The 15,691-nt window shown below is 51.0% G+C and overlaps 4 protein-coding genes across 4 annotated transcripts; 2 read left to right on the forward strand and 2 right to left on the reverse strand.

The window, feature by feature from the left end:
- Nucleotides 1-272: 272 nt before the first annotated feature.
- HO133_007127 (uncharacterized protein) lies at nt 273-2,567 on the reverse strand (the record flags this gene model as incomplete). The annotated part of the gene is made up of 2 exons (XM_037298020.1): nt 273-1,918; nt 1,973-2,567. 2 exons carry the CDS (start codon nt 2,565-2,567, stop codon nt 273-275), a joined length of 2,241 nt encoding a protein of 746 aa, XP_037156655.1.
- Nucleotides 2,568-4,145: 1,578 nt separating this feature from the next.
- HO133_007128 (uncharacterized protein) lies at nt 4,146-12,076 on the forward strand (the record flags this gene model as incomplete). Its single annotated transcript, XM_037298021.1, has 3 exons — nt 4,146-8,178; nt 8,650-9,039; nt 9,090-12,076. The coding sequence occupies 3 exons, from the start codon at nt 4,146-4,148 to the stop codon at nt 12,074-12,076; spliced, it is 7,410 nt and encodes a 2,469-aa protein (XP_037156656.1).
- A 254-nt stretch (nt 12,077-12,330) lies between these two features.
- HO133_007129 (uncharacterized protein) lies at nt 12,331-13,484 on the reverse strand (the record flags this gene model as incomplete). Its single annotated transcript, XM_037298022.1, has 3 exons — nt 12,331-13,008; nt 13,070-13,367; nt 13,444-13,484. 3 exons carry the CDS (start codon nt 13,482-13,484, stop codon nt 12,331-12,333), a joined length of 1,017 nt encoding a protein of 338 aa, XP_037156657.1.
- Nucleotides 13,485-13,749: 265 nt separating this feature from the next.
- Nucleotides 13,750-15,543, forward strand: HO133_007130 (uncharacterized protein; the record flags this gene model as incomplete). The annotated part of the gene is made up of 2 exons (XM_037298023.1): nt 13,750-14,100; nt 14,155-15,543. 2 exons carry the CDS (start codon nt 13,750-13,752, stop codon nt 15,541-15,543), a joined length of 1,740 nt encoding a protein of 579 aa, XP_037156658.1.
- Nucleotides 15,544-15,691: the final 148 nt, after the last annotated feature.

Here is a 15,691-nt window from a genome sequence, read left to right on the forward strand (position 1 = left end):
GTGGATCGTGAGCTGATACGAGTGTGTTGTTTTTGGCGCAACGATGTGGTTGGCGAAAGAAGAGCCACCTGATGTCTTAGGCCAGGAGCCAAGACATCTTTCATCTTGTCACATGCTTGTGGTTAGGCTTAGATACCCTCCTTTGGCGTTCTCTAAGAAGTGGTGTGAGAGCAATCTCTGTGGGTATTCTAGATGTGACATGATCATGGAAAATGACAGCACAATACTATCGTTAATGAAGATGATGTCACCCGCGCCCGACTGTCCAAAGGTCATGGGAGCGCGTGAATCGTACTGTCTGTTGGAGTATGATTTCCCACAACCCTTCGCTCCGGATCCGGATCTGCCTTCCAGCTGAAAATCCGCGGTGCACTCCGAGGGATACCCCTGGTGGCACTCGATCCATTGCTGCTCTTCGAGCCTCGAGTTTTCCCATCGTCACTAACGACTGGCGTGCCACGCTTGACTCTTTGCCCGCCCCAACTCTCTTTGGAATCGTACCATGCTTCTCGTCTTGCGATTGTAGAGAGAGATGAAAACCCAGGACTCGCTTCTCTGGGTGTAATTGGACTGACGATGAAAATCGGAGAAACATCTTTACTAGATCTTTTACTCGGAGTGTTGCTTGGGCTGCTGATCCCTGCGGTAGTCTGCGTATTTTGCCGACTCAAGCTATGCAAATCCTTAATGAGCTTGACCGGAGCAGAAGCTGAGTCCGAGATTCGAATCTTTGAGGCTGTCTCAGGCTCATAGTAGCCTCGAGCACTCGAACAGTAAGGCAGCTCAACTGGTTCATCTGGATCGTGGCCGATGGCATTGATCGCGTTTCCAGTACTCCGGTAATCAGCTTCAGTATATACTGGAGTGTCAGGCTCACTTCCTTCAAGTTCGCTCTTGGCTGTCTTCGCCGGCAGCTCCATACATTCCCGGCCGGTCGGAGCCTCAAAGGCGAATCTATCAGATCCGCCGATCTCTGTTGGTGTTTCGGGTTTGGGTAGACGGAAGAGCCATCTGAGGAACCTACTGTTTGAGGTCTTCTTTTTGGGCTGGTCTTCGTCTTCCTTCTCTCTAAAGTAGTCATGAGTTTTGTCACCCCGTCGAGAACGGATACAGAGTACGATCAGACAAATCAAAGAGACGAGAGCTATGGCACCACCAGCAGCCACGCCGGCTATCCCAGGTTTGCTTAAGATCGGCTTCGGAGGTACAACTTCTGGTCCTTCGAATGTACTATTCGGGGGTCTGGTAATAGAGATCAAGTCTGTGTCTGCTAAAGCGTTAGGGGAAAATGTTGCTTGAAAGATCGAGAAATTGTTGCGCTCGTAATCAACTTTGAGATAGGTTTCTTGTAAGAAAGTCCTTCCAATGGTATATTGTGTGTTGTTCGCAGCTTTTCGAAGCGGAAAGTAGTTTGTGGGAGGTGAAGACTGGTTGGCGTTCAGGCCAGGATACGGATAGGAAAGTTGCAAATCGAAAGCCTCATAAGGCAGAGAGAGTGATACCGAGTTCGAAGACCCTGGTAAATCCGCGACAGTGAATTGAAATGTCATATTCCAATTGACCAATACTTCATGTTGGGTAGAATTGGAGCCAAAGGTATACAATTGAACGACGTCATCGTAAGTAAGACCGAATGCTTTTTCAAATTCCAAACACACTGCTTCGGGTAACCAAAGGTACGGCGTTGAAGAGTCTATAGTGAAGAGATTTGCGTCACTAGAGCCAAGCAGTGTCAGCGAATTGCTAGGCCATGCGGCGCTGACGTTAGACGACGGAAGCGGTTGGGCGGTCACCGTGATCTCATTGAGCGCGACGACTGGGTTTTGGTTTGGGTCTAGTTCGAAAGTTGTACTGTGAGGCTCAAATCGGTTGGCATCGAACCCTCCCAGTACCAACGAAGCAGGAACACTTTTCAAGCCTAATGCGATTAGCATCCTGTCACTCTATCATCTCGGACTAACACAGAGCTTACGGTAATGCGCGCCGGCTGTATAGCCATAACTATGACTTGGAATCAAGCTCATAGTTTCCACCATATTGTCGAGAAAAGTTGGCTTGTCGGCAGAGGTAAAATTAGTTGGTTCGACTCCAAGACCAAAGAAACCAAGCCAGTAGTCCGTGGAATTGATGACGCCGACCACCTGCGAGGGTACTGAGATGTCGTTGCTTAGAGATATGTTATCAAACCCGTAAATTCCATTTCCACTGAAGCCAAGCTGGGGATCAAGACCTAGCACAAATGGTCCTTGATCGGCCCAGGTGCTGGATTCGTTGGATTGGAAGACGCCACCTCGTTTGGTCCGACATTCAGTAGTACCGTCGCAGCCTCCATTCCCAACGACCCATGTCTCCTGGCTAGCGGTACTGACAAAAAGGTCGACCCACTGTGGTGGTGTCCCTACTCTGACCGACACAGGACTCCAATTGCCATCGTATCCAAACCAGTCGGTCCTTACTGGTATTGACACAGGAGAGGGTCTTGGTGCAGCCGTGATGAGAGCAACAGCATTACAGCATATGGTTGTCAGTACTATGGGAAGCAAGCTGTTGCTGCCCCACTTCGTCATCGCAGCGATTTCTGAATGCCAGTACAGCGATTGTGATGCTCCTCAACATGAATCTGCGGCTGGTGTGGAAGTCGAAGGAAAAGATGAGAGGATGAGGTCGAGCAAGGTGTCAGACATTGGACCAGGCATAGGGATTATCGTTTCACGCAAAAGGATAAAGCAGTAATAGCAGGAATCTGTGCAATCGATACACATACCCGGAGACGCGTAAGAATAAGGAGAAGGCGGGAAAGAAGCAGATGACCAAGAGGTAAATTTGATAAGATCTCGATACTGCGCGTACTGTACCCTCCACGTCGGAACTAGACACGTAATAAAGGGGCTTGCAGCATGCCCAATGCACGGATGGTCGACAAGATTTTACGCTGGGGGGATGCATCATGCATGCTCCCCCAGAGACCAAAAGGCCAGCAAAACCAGGGTTTGAAGAGTCCGCCCCACAGCTGCACAGCCAACAGGACCGGTACTGACGAATGAGCGCTGTCTTCCGAAGTTTCGTCACACAAGCTCATGATTCCTGGTTGAGATAGGCTATGGCGTGTGTACCTGAAGGACCGTCGCTTGTTCGCCTGTAAAAGCCGTTTGAAGATTCCGAGAAGCAGACCTGTGATTTGTCCAAATCTTTAACGCTAATGCCCTTTGAGCCTTATAGGGCTGGCCGCAAATAGAATCACCCGCAACTTTTCTCCTTCTCCACCACTTTACAGGAAATCCTCTAAGCGCAGAGGCACTGTTGGACCAGGAGTCTGCCTTGAAAGTATTCAGCGGACCAGTCAGATCGAGAGTCGGCAGGGACAGTGAAGACTCCAAGCCTCAAAGACGTGGCCCGAAACCTGACCCCGGGGTCGTATTCGAAGACCGGAGACCGTCGATGGCCTGCTTAATAGACTGGTGCTTACTTTCAAAAGTGAATGATGAGACTACTGGCGTCAAAAGAATGGCATCAAAGCATTTCTATTGGACAAGCCGCTTAGCCTTGAGGCTGACGGCTCGCCTCAGCCTCACGCCCCATCAGCACTATCGACATCGCTTCGGCGTTGTAACCTCATTCGCGCTCTTCCAAACTGAAACTTACCTCCATAATTCTCCTAATCTTTCTCCTTGGCGAAATTCACTCAACTGCTTCGTGCATGTGGTAGGAAGAAGCGTATAGTTACGAGGCGCAGAGCACGAAGCTGGACGGCAATGCCGAGTGTACCAACAAACGAGCTGAGTCCTCATCGACGAAAAGGGCCGAAATGCTGGGCCCACGTGATGATGATATTCACAAGTTGAGATAGTGCCCTGACAGCATCGGGAGATAATATACATATGCGAGTATGGCGCCGGGCGGGGAAGCCAGATCCTTTAATTCTCCTCATGGCCCGAGAACCTCTTTTACGCGCATCTGTCAAAGCTTCCGTATCACTCTTCACCAGCTGTCGTTCAGTCCAAATCATCTGATTCTCCATTCATCAAACTGTCTGTCGTTACCATAGACACACTATCTTGTGTGATTCTCTTAGCCTTTAATCTTCTTTGATCGCCATCTTTTTGGGATGACTTTTACGCGTCCGCTCAGGGCTCCTATTGCAAATGATGGCATTGCGCCAGCTGCTCGGCGTTACTTGCCTTGCACTTCGTCTTCTAATATCTTCTGTTGGCGTACATGGAATTACAGACCATTCCCGAGGTGAGACTACTTTGAATATATTTCTGGAGATACTGACCGATCTAGAACTTCACAGCAAGCCCCAGGATCCTTCTTGGAACTCCACAGGTGATACAAGTCCAGCCATCAGTGCCGCTGCAACGTCGTCGAGGCTAAGCACCCCTTCTTCCGAAGGAATTGTGGCTCCTCAGACGACTCCATCAAGCATTCAACCACTAAAAGCTGGTGCTGTCTTGTTGCAGCGTCCTAGGCCTTTTCAGCGTTTTCGGCCTTATCAAAAATTTCCCCCTGGGGACCACGCAATCCTTTCTGCGAATACTTTACTTTCAAGCTCGAGGGATACTTTAACACCAACTGGGGCAGGTTCCTTGTTCTCTACCGATAGATCTGTTTACATTTTAGGCGCGACTCGCGGAAGCTCGACCGCATCACGAAGTATATCAGCGTTAACGTCGGCTTATACTGACGGTTTTCGAGTCGTACGGCCGTCCGATGGCACAGCAGGTCATGTTCCGGCGAGCGCGCGCAACGCATCCTCGACTCCGGCAGGGTATCCACAAGGTCCAATTGCAAGTCTTCCACCCGCAAGCTCCGCCATTCGAACAATGACTTCAGGCTCTGCACTTAGTGGTAGCAAGAATGCATCGGCAAGCTTGAAATCTGTCGCTGCAGCATCAGGAACAGGGGAAAGTCCAAGGCTCGTAGAAGTTCTGGATTCAATCAAGAACAGAACCGAAAGCAGGACCAGATTGCATCCTTGGCTCGGACCAAGACCGCTTGATGTTGGGCCAATTCATTTGCCTCTTTGGAGCTTGAGGATTGGAACGTACGCCACCGCTGGAGGGCAAATACAAATGCCACCTTTAGCAACGGCTACAGGCAGCGATAGAATCTCATCAACCGAATTTAACTTGGCACCCTCGGGAAAGGGAGAAAGCTCGGCGCTAAGAAATTATCTCAACTCTATGAACAATAATAGGACCGAAGGCAGGAATTCAGAAAGAATAAAGTTGTATAGACCTTCAGAAGGCCAATACCCCACAAATTGTTCAGGTCTTGTCACCAGTACTGCACATATTGTGTACGAGACTGTCACTTCCACAATACTGGTCAATGAGACCTTAACGCTAGGTCCAAACGCTACGACACCGCTTCCTGTGTTTATTACTCCACCTCCAGCTTGCCAGACTATCACCGCGCCGTGCGAAGGGCCAGATTGCCCTTCGAGTGGGACTCAGCCCATCTTCCCTCCCATCATTGGCCCTCCTATCCCCAAGAAACCACTGCCACAACCTCCTATTGTGTTGACACCATACACGCCACTTACAATTACAAGTACGCTTCTTGTCACCAAAAAATCGCCTGCCATTGTGCAACAACTGTCTACGGTTGGAAACTTGTTCGGGCCCTCAACGCCAACTCCCCAAGCTATAGCGGCTCAGCCAATTCCGGATGGCCACCAAGCTACGGGACAAAATTCTGGATCCTCCAGCCCTGATATGTCTTCACAATCAGACGATTCGAGCCCGTCAGAGTCTGATAGCGACAGCCAGTCTCCTGACAAATCCATGCCCCAGCAAAATCCCACAAACGGCGAATCTCCGTCCGCATCTTCCCATAGCCGGAACTCGGGTTCGCAAAAGCCGGGCGTAGGATCCAGTGGGGGCCAGTCTACTGGAAGCACTGATCAGATAGCCTCGAATGGGATTCAGCCGAATGGAGGAGCTTCGAACAATGGAGGTGCTTCGAACAATGGAGGTGCTTCGAACAATGGAGGTGCTTCGAACAAAGGAGCTAATCCGAACTATGGAGCTAATTCGAACCATGGAGGTATGTTCAGCAACGGAGATGCTTCGGGCAATGGGGATGCTTCGAGTAAGGGAGGTACCTCAAACAGTGGGAGCACGAATAGCGGAGGAGGTGTTTCGAGCAATGGAAAGCTTGCGAATAATGGAGGTGCTTCGATTAATGGAGATTCTCCGAGCGTTGGAGACGGTTCGAGCAGTGAAGGAGGTTCCTCAAATGCTGAAGGTACCTCGAGCAATGGAGCTGCATCGAACAATGGAGAAGGCTCGAGTAATAGAGATGGTCCCGAGCCGGAAGACGAAAGCAGTGCTGACTCACACGGAATCCAATACGTCCCCAGTATCGTTATGGCTGGCAATTTGCCGGTCTCTATCGCTAGCAACGTGGTAGTTGTCGGCTCTCATACGGTCAACGCTGGATCCCCGCCGACTACCGTCGTTGTCGGTGGTCAAACGATAGCTATTCAGCCGTCTCAAATCGTGGCACAAGGAAAGACAATTCCCATACAAGCGGCAGTCACCCCTCCGCCTGCGAGTTCTGCGACAATAGGTAATGTGCCTGTTGTGCTGCGGCCTCAAGATGTTGCAATTGGCTCTAAAACATTTGAGCACGGTTCAACGCCGACATCGGTCGTTTATAACAGTCAAACATACAGCTGGGATGCTAGCCACTTAGTGGGGGCGGGCGCAACGGTCGCTTTTCCATCCGTGGATTCCTCTGCTCCCCGCGTGACCGCTGGGGGTCAGGTGTTCTCTGTGTTCCCCTCCCAGCTCAAAGTATCGGGAAGATACATACCTCTACCCAATACTGCAAATGCTTCTCCTTTCGTGTACAAAGGCCAGACTTTCGCGGTCAATCCCTCACAAATTATCGCTCCTGACATAAGTATCATACTACCTCCGGCCGGAAAGGTAACACCGTTCGTCTACATTGACCACAGTCTTTCTGTGGATGCGTCACAATTCATGGCCCGATCGACGACCATACCCTTATCTTCTGGATCCGGAATTGTTACCTACAATGGGCAGGTCCTTACTATCAAGCCGTCCGAGATCATTGGCCCTAGTACGACCATTGCACTTTCAGCGCTAGACGATAGTGGTGCATCGCCCACGGCTGTCACTACTGGAGGTCTCACATTCTCAATAGGACCTTCGGCTGCAGTGATTGGATCTTCAACCTACTCTTTCGTTCCTGGGAAGGCTCCCGCAACTATAATGACCCATGGTGAAGCAGTCCTCGTGGGGTCAAATGGCGTACAATTCGGGAATCTTCATGTTCCAATACCTACAATTACCTCTAGCTTTTCAGCCATCACTCAAGGAGATCTGACCTTTTCAGTCGCTCCATCAGAGGTGGTCATTGGTGGTCATACTAATAATATCCAGTCTGACATGACCCCAATCACTACAATTGTCGATGGTCACACAATCAGCATCGGCCCCAAGGGCGTGGGCCTTGCCAGTACTACCATTTCTCTCCCAACGCCCAAGCCAAGCTTTTCAATGGCCACCGAGGGTGATCTAACATTTTCTGTCGCTCCTTCAGAAGTAGTGCTCAGAGGCAAAACATATTCTATTGCATCAAACAAGGCACCCATTACGACAGCCATCGATGGCCAGATAATGACCATTGGGCCCAAAAGCATCCACATCGAAGGCACCACCGTCAATTTGCCGGTCATCCAAACTTCAAACAGTGTAACAGCCGCCGGTCTCACTTTTGCAGTCGGAGCCACAGACGCAGTCATCAGCGGCACTACCTATGCCATCGGAAGCGGAGCACCACTTCAAACAGTCGTGGTGGGTTCCCAAACTATAGAGATAGGAAGCGCTGGGGTCATGCTTCCCTCTACCACAATAGCCCCTGAGCAGACACAGATTGCCGTAACAGCGGATGGCTTGACGTTCTCAGTGGGCTCTACCAAGGCAGTGATCAATGGTACAACCTACGCCATTGGAAGCGGTGCTATGGCTAAGACCATAGTAGAAGGGTCAATAACGATGATACTAGGAACGGATGGTGTCGCATTGCCATCGACGACGATCAGACCTTGGTCGAGCGCCGCGCAAACAGGCTTCTCCTCTGTTCTCAGGACATCTGGCGCCTCGTCTGCTGCCACTGCAACTGGACCTTTGACACCAATAGTCAGAGGTAAGGAAGGCGACAGGACGCATGCAGCAGGAATCTCGATGAGAGTTCCCAATAGCAGCACACTTCTGGGTCTCGTACTTGGAATGTTGATGCTAGGCCTGAGGTTGATTTAAAATTGTGTTTTGAAAAAGACGAGGCTGGCTACCCTGGATCTGATAGGAAACTGTACATAGATAGCAAGACCGATAACAATGAATACTTGGCCTGGTTATGATTGACAAACCTCACCACCTTATGTTCCCAATGCTTGCAGGTTACGCTACATGGAAGACCGTACTACGGTATTGCATATCATAAGAGAAAGCACTCTTGGCAGTTTTTGTGAGTGTAAGCATCAAATTTGCGTCACAATATCCTTTTGCTTCCAAACAACAACGCGTTCTCCCCATCGACTAAAGCTTTCGACTGACCAAGACCTGGCTCAGTCCTTCTGATCATCCTATCACGCCATCAACCTTTATATGCAACCAGAGCCCAACGAGACTTCCCAGAATATTTCGTTGCCGCAAAGCTCCCAAGAGAACACCCGAGACAGCCAACATGGATTCCATGATTCAGATGTGCACCCTTCCCCCCAGCTTCGTGCTGGAGAAGGGAGGGCAAAACCGCGGCGTTCCGCCAGCAATACGAGCCCCTCAGCATCTTCTGCTGGAAGCTCTGACGATGCACGGGAAAGACCATTGCGGAGATTGAGCCCGCCCTCGAGGCAGAAGAGCGGGTCACCTGTTGACCGCATCATCGAACATGAGAAGGATTTGACTTATTTGCCAAAAAAGAGGGCTGAAGAGCGTACTTTCACTGTCGTTCAGAGAGGCAAGAATCTTGGCTCTGCTCAAGTTGCGATTGGAGATTTTCCCAATGGTCCGCACTCCACATTTGCTTTATTGCGACAATGGCTGATATTGCAACAGAGGTCTTGACTCATATACTCTCTCATCTCCCTCCGTCCTCATTGTCAGAGGTCTCCCTTGTATCACGGCGGTTCCATCAATTGGTGACGACACCCCACGCCTGGAGGATAGCTTTCTCGCGCTTCTTCCCTGGAGCAGAGGCACTGAGTGCATTGGACACCAATTCGGAGCTGTCGGAAGATAGTGAGATACGTTCGGAAAGACGGTTCTTTACCCGGTTGACAGCTCTTGCATCATGGCGCAGCGAATACATCTTGCGCACCCGGCTACTTCGATCGATAGGCCGTGGCAAACCCACGGAATCCTTGACGCCAGCTGGTTCTGGATCCTCGCGACCTGGTACAGGCAGCAACGGCAGCGCTCACGTTACCTACAATTCTGATCTGGTCACGCTTGTTGACCACCTACATGCTACGTTTGGGACTGGGTTCAATAAAAGACTACCTCGCTTCATACATGGAGCCACTGAAGTCGGCATGGCTTCTTCTAGCGACCCCAGAACCAGCAAAGTCGATGCATGGGGCTTCTCGGATTCTCTCATTACTCAGCAATTTGAGGATGTCCATCCTGGCGAAGCTCCCTATGGTCTTGGCGCTGGTGAAGTGATTGGCCTGCCAAATACCATGGATATAAGTCAACCGTACGGAATGATTTATGCAGAGGGAATGCCTGGTGGCAGGGTCTACTACAGATCTATGGAAGAAAAGCGAGGCCGTGACTTGGCCTCCCCATTGGACAATTCGATACCAGAGCTTGGCATCCCGGCCACTCTGCCAACCGAATCTATGTGCTCAGTCTGGATTAGTAAAACACCCAATGTACCGGATCTGTCCGAAGGGATTGTTGGCATGTTAGTAGGTTCTTCAAGCGGCCTAGTCTCTGCGTATTCCTTGGGAACGAACCCTCTGCGTGAAAGACGGCTTGAACGTGGCGAATTGACCGCTCGTTGGGTGCTAAGCCCAGGAGTACCCATCATTGCTATCGCGGTCGACGAGAACTTTTCTTCAAAACGCCGATTGCTCAATCACATCTGGGCTTTTGCACTCAATGCGCTTGGGGAGGTGTTCTTCCTTAGCGATTTTCCTGTTCGTCCTAACTTGGATCGCGCACTGAAACTTGACAAAGCACGAATTGAGCGACTGGCATGGCAGACCGGACGCACAGTCCACTGGACGCTGGTAGAAGCAACGAGGCGTATTGCTAGGCCCGATCCTTTCGATAGATCCGAAGTCGATGGTAGCTATTCACCGAGGACCTCTTGGGATGGAACATGTCTTAGCAAAGAACAACTTGCCGCTGAAACTAAGGAGATTGACGTTTTTCTCCGGAAGAAGCCAAAGAACTTTCGTAAAATTTGCGAAGGTTGGGACATGCGCAGGCGTCTGGAGGTTGACTTCGCAGCAAGTGATGAGAATGGAGCCGGTGAGGTTATTCTTGTGATAGGCTGCGGTTTAGACGAGGGACAGCAAGCCATGATCAAGCGATATACACGCTGCAAAGTAACAGAATCCTCGGACGAAGATCTGGCCGGTCAAGGCCCTTCGATGCCTATTGCACAAGGCGATGCCAGCCACGGTTCAATATTCGGCGACCACAATCTTTTGATCAACGGGCAACCTACCTGGTCTTTCGAAGACAGAGCTCTCTCGCGGCGCAGTTCTACGAGTCCATCAGACTCCGAGCTAAGGACACGTTTGATTGAAGAATGGCGCACATCAGTGTTTCTACTTGGGGGCCTAAAGTCACCCCAAATAACCACGACAGCTATTGACTTGTCTAACTTCGCCTTGCTGACGATCACGGAGGATCCGCTACTCAGCGTGAGTGGGTCTTTGGCCGGTTCATCTCCACCGTCGTCTCCTATGGGAAGGATGTTATCACACTCATTGACCGATGTTCCCGGCCAACGTGCGCGACTATTTGCCATAGGTACAAAGACTGGAACCATCGTTCTTTGGAATGCACGAGCTCCTGTCGCTAGCAATACCATCTTGGAGAACAATATCAAGCCCATACGGATCATTTACACAGACTCTCCGCAGATCTCCTGCCTGGCCCTAAGTTCCCTCTACCTCGTGCATGGCGGGAACGACGGTCTGGTACAGGCATGGGATCCTCTCGCTTCAACCACGGATCCCATTCGTACGCTCAACTCTCGATTCTCTTCCCGTGCACGACGTCGCCTCGTCCAAGCTGAAGCATCTCCCGCTGGCGTCGGAATCAACCTCTTTGCGGCAGGGGCCATCTGTTTGGATCCCGACCCAACTATCCTCCGCGGCATGGTCTCACTCGGCTCGCACCTACGCTACTGGAGCTACAGCTCTCAAGCAGCGGACCAGTACAAGGGTAACAAACGCCGCCTCCGCCGTTCAGAACGTGGCAGCAACCAAGGCGGTGACCGCTTTTACGGCACCGGCAGAGGAGCGCTCAAGGATTACATCGCTAATGAAAAGCTAGAGCTCGAGCGTGAGAAGCGAGAAAAGCGCGAAGAAGAAAAAAGGCTTGCTGGCAGATTCGGGGTAGATCTTTTGGGACCTGGCGCTAGTGAGGATGAGATCCTGGCTTACGCTACTATGTTGAGTGAAGAGGCCGCGCAAAGCCACGAGTTGAGGAAGAAGAGTGCGAGTGACGGCGAAAGCAGTAGTACGATAACTGAAGAGGCCGTGGCCTCGTCGGTCTCGTCGGCTGCACAGGATGATATCGACGACGATATGGCCGAAGCTATCCGCCTGAGTTTGCAGGAGAACAGCAACACGTCACCTTGCGCAATTGGCATTCCAGCCAAGTACGCCAAGGTTAAGAGGAATAAAGCATCACCTTCTGGCTCGCCTCCGAGATCTGGTGCCTTCGGTGCGTCGCCTAAAGCAAGTGAGGCGTCTAATATTCCAGCCGCTGAGCTGGACGACCTCGAGTTCGCATTGCGACTGAGCCAGGCCGAAGAGGAGAGCCGCGCACAAAGTGGGAAGGGGAAGGGAAGAGCTTTTTGAACGCAACACAGCATTCGCGCTACCGTTTCATTCTTCCATTCAGCATAAGAGAAGCGTTTCGAGCTTGTTTGATAGATCCATCCCTTTAATGATCACTATTTGTCACTCCTTAGCAGCTAACCTGCCACTTCCTATGTCCAAACATGCATGCATTTCTTTTCGCTTTCATAAATGGTATCATAGCTTCATAGCCTCATAGCCTCATAGCTTCCTCATTTCGAAATGAAACACTCGACATGCGCCAAGCAAATGCCTCACTTCCTCAGAACGACAGTGCCATCATCCTGTGTCATCCTGACAGCCACACTGCCATCTTCCATTCCGAAATACGCCGCGATGGGTTTCTGGCCACCAGCGATCTTCCCCCTTGCCTTGGCTTGCACTCCATTCTCTCCCACAAATAGACCGACGCTCAGAACTCCCTCAATGGCTTTAATCTCTTTCGCCAGTGCCTGTACTTCCCACTGGCCATCCTCGCCCTGGCCTTTGAGCCCCTTAACCCCCTGCTTGGCCGCTTGCTCAATGTCGGTATAGAGGAGTAAAGAGGGAAATGGCGCATCGACGATAAAGTTATCCTGATCCGTCTTTATAGGCCCAGCCTTCTGAATAAGCCCTTCCCTCAAAAACGGCGCGGAAGAGCCGAGGTTTTTCAAAGCAGAGATTACGGTCGTCACAGCCAGTGGCTCCACTTCGATAGGAATAGTAGGCCAAGTGGTCAGTAGGCGGGGTTGGAGTTTGCGGTGGTCGGCCACACAGATAAATTTCGAGGCTTGAGTCGCTACCAGCTTTTCCTGGTAGAGACAGGCACCACCGCCTTTTACGCAGTTGAGGTCCTCGTCTATTTCGTCGGCGCCGTCGAAGGCGACTTCAAGAAGGGTGTCGGCGGGTAGGGAATCGAACTTCATGTCTTTGAGGCCGGCTTTAAGTATCACCTAATTGTTGCCAGTCAGCTTCCCTACCGGTAGCGTACTATGAAGACAATTTCTAGCGTACCTGCCGCGATTGATAGCCTGTAGGAACGAAGAGGATGTCTTGTATACGGGGGTCCTTGAGCTCTTTTATGGCTTCGACAACGTAGACGATCGTGCTGCCGGATCCGATGCCGATGTAGCGAGCTTCGGCATCGAAGTGCTCTTTGACTGCAAGTTGAGCGGCGGCGCGCTTGGCGAATTCAATGGCGGAGAGTCGGGTTGCGGCGGAGGTGGACATTGGGGGAAGAGAGGCGTCGGAGACGGGCTTTGGAAAGTCCATTGCGTGTGGGAGAAGGCGAGATCTAGGTACCGAGCTGCTTCTGAGTCGATTCAGCAGGGAGCTTACGGACAATAAGCGGTAATACCACGGAACTGAGAGAAACGGAACGGTTGTACCTGAGAAGAAGGCGGGAGTGAGCGGTGATCGTTTTCAGCATCCGATGATTTCCTTCAGCTCACAATGATGCGATACATCTGCATGTAGGCATTGAGTAGTAAAGGTTAATGAGAGCTCAATGTTGTAGCAAAGTGTTGTCTGTCGTGGACTTTTTGTTTTGCCGGTGGATGACATCGCAGTATACTTACGGTAGCTACCCGGCGCTCAACACCAGCCGATCGAGTGTTGTTTCGATGCGATCAAACAGCTCTACGAATACCTCAGTGAGCTCCGAGTCTCCTCGTCAACAGGTTTCCAGAATCACCATGGCCGAGAGAGCTACTACCCCTCCAATCCTACAAGGGCCCACAGCAAAAGAGAAGAAATACGACAGGCAGCTTCGGCTGTGGGCAGCGAGCGGGCAAGCAGCCCTCGAGACCGCAAAAGTACTGCTTCTGAACTCGGGTCCTGGCGTCGTAGGAGTTGAAACCCTCAAAAATCTCATACTACCTGGTGTTGGTAGCTTTACCATCGTTGATGAGGCCAATGTGTCAGAATTGGACCTGGGCGTCAACTTCTTCCTCGAGGAGTCAAGCTTGGGCAGGTGGAGAGCTGAGGAGACCCGCAGATTTTTGCAAGAGCTCAACCCTGAAGTTAGGATAAACGCTCTTGAAGGGGTTTGACCATCAGAATCAACAAGTATTCGACGTTGTACTAACTGAGATCGACAGTCAATCGACGCCTTCGCCGATCATCCCAGGCGCCTCGAGCAGTATAGCCTTATACTGCTTGTTGGACCTACAAGAAATGCCAGGGTGCTGGACAGGATATGCCAACACGCCGACAAGTCATCAATACCTCTGTTCTACATACACTGCCAAGGCTTCTTTTCTCACTTTTCGGTACAACTACCTGCTCAGTTTCCAATCGTCGATACCCATCCAGATCCCGCTTCCACACAAGATCTACGCCTCTTGAATCCATGGCCAGAATTGCTTGAGTTCTTGGAAAAGAAGACAGGGAATCTGGGCTTATTATCAGATCACGATCACGGTCACGTACCATACCTCCTCATCTTGTTACACTTTCTCAATGTCTGGAACGCCTCACATGACAGCCAATTTCCAGCCAATTACTCCGAGAAAAAAGAATTCAAAGCGCTAGTAGAAAGTGGAGCACGAAGAAACAACTCAGAAGGCGGAGAGGAGAATTTCGACGAAGCAGCAGCCGCCGTACTGAAGAGTCTAAATCCGCACTCAATATCCAGCGGTCTCCGTGAAGTCTTTGAAGCAGACGCCTGCCAAAATCTCAGACCCACGTCCGCAAACTTCTGGATCATCGCCAACGCAATCCAAAAATTTCAAACCTCACACAACGGCATCCTCCCCCTTCCCGGCGCCCTCCCAGACATGAAAGCCCAATCTTCCGACTACATACAGCTCCAAAACATCTACAAAGCCAAAGCGCGGTCTGACCTAGCAGAAGTCACTCGGACAATCCGCAGCTCAGAGCAAGAATTAAGCAGGAGACTTTCAATCGAACAAGCTGAGATTGAGGCATTCTGCAAAGGCGCTCAATTCATCAAAGTGATTCACGGCCGCCCTATACGCGTTGCCAAATGTACTGCCGAAATCGACTGGAGTGACAGAGCAAAAGCTCTTAGCCAAGAACTTCAAAATCCAGACTCGCTGCTGCCGATCTACTTCGCTTTTCTAGCCCTCGATCGATACCAAGACGATATAGATCGGATTCGAACCCTCCGACAACCGGCCAACGACCAGCAGTTCAACGACATTCTGACAGGCCGGGTGGTATCAGGTGCAGTACCACCATTGCCAACTTTTGCCGAATCTGCACATTTCTCTACCCCTGCCGTCGATCCTGAGCATGATCCCAAGCCATGGCCACGATTCGATACTCCAGAAGCGCGGACAGCGTTTGATGATGTTGTCAAAGAGCTTGACCGTGCAGATTGGGGCGAGCTGCACAACATTGCGGCATTGACAGGTGGAATGGTGGCCCAGGAGGTCATCAAGGTGATCACGAAGCAGTACGTACCTGTAGATAATAGCTGCGTTTTCGACGGCATAGCGAGCAAGACTGCTGTTTTCAAGGTCTAAGAGGAGCTCTTAGAGCGAAGAGGGAAAGCGTTGCAAGCGGGTGGCGTCCATGAGCGGGTGTGAAATACGAATAGACGAAGCATCTGCATTGTTCCATTGCAGGCATAGCATTCTCCCAAAACTACAGAATGCTATACAGTCCACCGTA

Source organism: Letharia lupina, assembly GCF_014066315.1.
Source record: "Letharia lupina isolate WasteWater1 chromosome Unknown contig_3, whole genome shotgun sequence".
NCBI lineage: Eukaryota > Fungi > Ascomycota > Lecanoromycetes > Lecanorales > Parmeliaceae > Letharia > Letharia lupina.